General features: G+C 28.7%; 1 protein-coding gene across 7 annotated transcripts in view; it reads right to left on the reverse strand.

Annotated features, from left to right (window-relative positions):
- LOC117168236 (long-chain-fatty-acid--CoA ligase 3) overlaps positions 1-5,902 on the reverse strand; it is a 73,375-nt gene that overhangs the window by 34,733 nt on the left and 32,740 nt on the right. For all 7 annotated transcript variants that reach the window (XM_033353765.1, XM_033353753.1, XM_033353742.1 and 4 more), the window contains one exon: positions 796-1,164. In XM_033353765.1, the coding sequence (XP_033209656.1) occupies positions 796-1,164 (369 nt within the window). The remainder of the gene's footprint in view (positions 1-795; positions 1,165-5,902) is intronic.

A 5,902-nucleotide genomic window follows, 5' to 3' on the forward strand; every position in this document is an offset into this window, starting at 1 on the left:
AAACGTACTTTATTGTACTCTAATACATTTCCCAAAGTTTCAGCTCGATATTTTATTTACAAAAAAAGTTCTGAGATTCAAAAAAACATTCAGTGAACTGAAGAACTGTGGTCGGTAATATAGGTATTTAGCTGTGTCACATGCCCTTAATCAATTATTTATTTATTATTTTAGATAAATTGTCAACCAAAAATTGAATCGTTAAATGTTCAGTTAAAAAAAATTAGTTTTCAGCCAAAATGATAAGTTTTCATTTAAAAATGATCATTTTTCAACCAAAAATTGAATTGTTAAATTTTTAGTTGAAAAAATCCTGTTCAAACAAAGAGATGAATATTGAATTAGAAAGCTGAATCTTTAACTAAAATAATGGAATTTTCAATCAAAAAGATGAACTCTAAACTCAATAAGATAACTTTGAAATAGAAAATTTAATAGTTCAATCTTTATTTAAAGAATTAAATTCCAATCAAGAGATTAATTTTCAACTAAAATGAGGGAATATTCAACTAGAATAGTTAAATTTTCAGTTAAAAAAATCAATTAAACAAAAAATTTAACATAAAAGTTAAATATAGTAATATATAGCTACTTTTACTAATAACGAATCATTATTATTCAGTTGTATATTGCAATTTAAACAAATAAATAGGAACGTTCTCGACAAAATTCCTAAACTTAAAAAAATCCCATCATTTCCACGTTTTTCCAGGTAAATAAAAATTCCCTGACAATTTCAGGGTTTTCAGGTAGGGTAGACACCCTTTAATAGAAATGCAGAGAATTTGACGATACCTTAAAGTCTTTAGTGTCAGTTGGTTTCAACTGATCCTCCATGTAGATAATGGTTTTTACTTCCGCTAGTTTCGGGAGAATTCTTTTGAATTTCGGAAGTAATTCATGACTCGTTATCACCGTATCTACTTCGGTTTCATTAACACCGTGGGCAATCGCATCGTCACCCAGAGTCGCGTAAATCGTAACGATACTCAAATTCTGTTTAAAACATGCGTGGGCAGCGATCATCCATTCTGCCCTCGTTTCAGCAAAAATTACGATATTCTTTTTTAAAGTGAGACCCAGTTCTCTCAATCCGCGACTGAAGGACGCTGCAAGTTTGTTTACTTCCGTGAAGGTTTTCCACCTGTACTCTCCCATTTTGTACTAGAAATTAGGAAAAAATTAATTAATTTGTACACAGACGAGGAGAAAAAAGCAGAATGATGAACCAAATAATAGAGGAAGGGAAGAAAAAAGTACTTTTCAATCACCATACAAATACTCAGAGGCGGCGGAGCCCTTATTAGGGAGCACAGGGGGCAATGCCCCCCCCCCCCACCTAGAAATCAACCGCCAAGAGGCAAAGCATTGCTTTGCTCCCCTCTGAAATTGAATGCTTTGTTCAATCTTTGAAATCTATTTAAAATATCTTTCTGAAATAATAGAAGCCTTTGTAAAATCTTTAAAATCTATCCGAAATCTTTGCAAAATATTTCAAATCTTTGTAAGATCTTTATAAAATCTGTAAGATATCATTGCAACCTTTGTAAAATCTTTGGAAATCTTTCCAAAAGATTTGAAGTATTTTGTAATATTTGGAAAACCATTGAAATCTTTTAAGCCTATCTGAAATCTCTGAAATATTTCGGAAATTATTGAAATTATTATCTCTTTGTAATCTATCTGAAATAATTGTGAAATAATTGAAATCTTGATGAAGTCAGTTCAGTTCTTATTTGAAATATTTTTGACATATTTGGTAATATTTGTGAAATTATTGAAATCTTTGGAAAATCATTGAAGCCTGTGATTTTTTTAATCTATCCGAAATCTTTGGGAAATAATTGAAACCTTTAAAATTTATCTGAAAGCTTTAGGAAATATTTAACAAAATTGTTCAACCTTTGAAATCTATCTAAAATATCTTTCAGAAATAATAAAAGTCATTGTAAAATCTTTCAAATCTATCCAGAGTCTTGGCGAAATATTTCAAATCTTTGTAAAATCTTTATCAAATCTGTAAGATGTCATTGCAACCTTTGTGAAATCTTTGGAACTCTTTCCGAAATATTTGAAATATTTTGTAATTTTTGGAAAATCATTGAAATCTTTTAAACCTATCTGAAATTTCTGAATTCTCTGGGAAATCATTGCCATTTTTATTTCTTTATAAACGATCTGAATTGTTTGTAAAATAATTGAAATCTTTCTAAAATCAGTTCAGTTCTTATTTGAAATATTTGATAATATGTGTGCAATTATTGAAATCTTTGGAAAATCATTGAAGTCTACGCATTTTTTTTAATCTATCCGAAAATTTTGAAATCTTTGAAATTTATCTGAAAACTTGAGGAAATATTTGATATTTTTGTTCAATCTTTAAAATATATGTAAAATATCTTTCTGAAATAATAGAAGTATTTGTGAAATCTTTTTAATCTAACCGAAATCTTTGCAAAATATTTGAAACATTTGGTAAAATTTGTAAAATTATTTAAAGCTTTGTGAAACCTTTCGGAAATCTTTTAAATCTTTGTGAAATCTTTGGGAATTCTTTAAAAATCTTTGCGAAATATTTGAAATATTTTAAGAGTATTTGGTAATATTGGTGAAATTATTGAAATGTTTGTGAAATATTTGAGAAATGATTCAAGGCTTTGTGAAGTCTTAAATCCATCTGAAATCTTTGAAATGTTCGTGCAATCATTAGGAAATAATTGAAATCTTCGTTCAATCTTTAAAATTTATCTGAAATATTTACGAAATATTTTAAATCATTGTGAAATCTTTGAGAATTTTTTATTTAATCTTGGAAATATTATTTTAAATATTCGGTAATATTTGTGAAATTATTGAAATCTTTAAGACATGATTGAAGCCTTTGTGAAATCTCTTAAATATCTTCGAATTATTTGATATCTTTAGAAAATCATTGAAATATTTGTGAAATAATAGAAGTATTTGTGAAATCTTTCAAATCTATCTGAAATCTTTGTGAATGATTAACCAATATGTACGAAAGATTTGAAATATTTTGGAAATATTTGGTAATATTTATGAAATTATTTAAATATTTTTGAAACATTCGGTAATATTTCTCAAATTTTTGAAATCTTTGGAAAATTGAAGTCTTTTAAATCTATCCGAATTTTTTTAAATCTTTGTGAAATAATTTAAATCTTCCTTCAATATTTGAAATCTTTATGTTGATAAATTATTGTGATCCTTGTTAAATATTTTAAGTCTATCCGAAGTCTTTGCGGAACTTGTGAAATCTTTGGCAATATGAATTTTATACCTGTATTTATTTGGGAATTTAAATGAGTAAAGAAAGTTTGCCCGGTCCTAGGCTTTTATAATCACAAAAAAAACCAAAACAATTTTGTTGTAACAGGAACTGTAGAATAAGGAAACAAAACCGGGGTTTTCTCTTTCTGCAGCTTCGAGACACTTTATTCGATGTTATATTTGTCAACTTTTCCCTACGTATCCAATAGCATCATCGGACCTAAAAATAAACGATTTTTTGTTTTTTACTCTAAAGTTCCACAGAAACGATCTTTTGTGCTATTTATTAAATTGCTCAAGTTTTCAACTCGATATCTTCTTTCGTAAAGACGTGAGTTGTTGCAAACAAATTTCAGGAAGGTAGGAATCAGAAAAGTATTAATCATATGGCCTTACATTTTAATTTATAAATTTGGAAATACCTTCTGCTCGAAATTACTCAAATTGAAGGAGTAATATTTTTTAATTTTGAAAATTACAATTTTCTATTAATTTAAAATTGCTACGTTTTATGATTTTATTTTGCTAACTTTGAAATTGAATAATTGAACAAGCTTTAATTTTCACTTTCCCACTGAACACGTGCACGCGTATTTTTGAAAGTAACTATTCATACTTTTGTTAGTATGTCATATTTTAACGAATTATTTCAGCGAGTGTTTATTTCGGAAAAAGCATTGAAATCTTATACCCTGTTTTTTCTCAAGTCGCCTTGTCCGACAAACAGAATTTTCTGCGAGATACGAAACTTTATACATTTACGATCGGCCAGATCTGAACACTTATTTCGGCATGCGCTTTCAAGTGTCGTATGTATCTCGAAGAGTTAATGATTAACTGTTATAGATCTACGAAATCGTGTAGAAACCAGAACCTCCCTGTAAACAACGACGGGATACTTAAGGAACCCCATGTAATGGAGGGGTCAATAGTCTTGCTCAATCCTCTGACTAGAGCACGTCACTCTGTTCAATTTTTTACTGATTAAATTCATTTCATTACAATTCACACATTTACTTTTTATTCCGAAATTACTTACATCGGATTAGTTTTCGGTGTAAGGCACCTACGCAAAGGTGCATCCACTTAAAATATTAAATTTCTGTTTACTAAGTTCTTAAACAGATCAATTTCAAATTATTCAGTCTGAACACTTAAAACGTAAATGAAGGTAATTATACCTTATTTCTGATTTCATAAATCAATTAATGTAAAAATAACCTAGTTAATGTACATAATTACTGAAAATAAAACGAAGAATTCAACGACCAAATTTGAACAACCACCATTAAATGTTTCTATTGAAATTTGAAAAAAGATAACAATTTTCCTAAAAATGAAAAAAAAATTCTTTTTTTTTGGCAAAAAAAAATTAGGAGGCAACCAATAAAATTCCCTTCCTTCTCTTTTTATTTGTTTGGTAGTTTTGCAAATAATCGCCAACTTTTTGACACTCGTACAGCACCCTTATTAAGGCAAAAAAATAATTTAAAAAATAAAAATTCGAGCAGACAGGAACAGCAATGAAACCGCGATGCTCTCTCCCTGACACCAGAGAATCAAGTGAGGGCCAAAAGGCAAACCGGTTATAAACATATCTGAAGTATCCATCATTAAAATATCCTGTTGAACTAATTCAAGGGCTATAATCGGAAAAATTGCAATAATATCCAAGGAAATCATTACATAGTCATTCGAAACCATTTTTTAAATAATAATTTTTTGAAATTCCCAGCTATATTTGACATTGTATTTTGAAGATGTAATAGAGTTTTTGAGAATCAAATTAAAGTTTTGTTCCAAAAATAGTGACGCCAAAGTTAGCCCCATTTTTTGGACCTCCCTAGCGAGCCGAGGAAAAAATATTAAAATATGTTACAGGTATCACATTACTCGTAATTGAATACCAAAATAAGCATCGCTTTTCGTTTTTTTTTATTAAAAAAAAAACTACCCCTATTTACGGGTTGAGAAGACCCCAAAAAATTTAAAAATAAGAAATAACATTAATTATAAAATCATTTTTCATTGTATTTTTTCTATAAAATAAAACTTATAAAATGAAATTCACGTCTTTTCTTGACTTATAAGGGGTTTATGTGAAAAAGGATTTTATAATTAGTGTTATATCTTATTATTTTTTTTAATTCCTTAACCCTTAAATATGGGTAATTTTTTTTAATTTTCTAAAAACGAAAAGCGATATTCACTTTGGTTTTTAATGACGAGTAATATGATACATGTAACATATTTTTCCCCCAGGTCGCTAGCGATGTCCAAAAAAATAAGACTAAAAAAAGCCTACTTTGGCATCACTCTGTAGTGAAAGTATTAATGGTTGAAACATCTATTCTCAAAGGACAGCCATCTTCGTGAATCTTTCTCAAATCATAACATCGGGCAAGAACTGTATTTTCAGTATTAATGTTTTAACGGATTTTCATTTAATAAATCAAAATTATCATTATTGAAAGTAAATTCTCCATATCCCTAACATAATCTGATTTTTTCATGCAAATACAGTCTGTCAAGTTAAAGCGTGGGTGGCTTTACTCGCAGTCGGTAAGGTGTATCGACATGATTTTGGTGTCAAAATATTAAGAAGAGCTCCCTC

Source organism: Belonocnema kinseyi, chromosome 1 (genome assembly GCF_010883055.1).
Source record: "Belonocnema kinseyi isolate 2016_QV_RU_SX_M_011 chromosome 1, B_treatae_v1, whole genome shotgun sequence".
NCBI classification, from domain to species: domain Eukaryota; kingdom Metazoa; phylum Arthropoda; class Insecta; order Hymenoptera; family Cynipidae; genus Belonocnema; species Belonocnema kinseyi.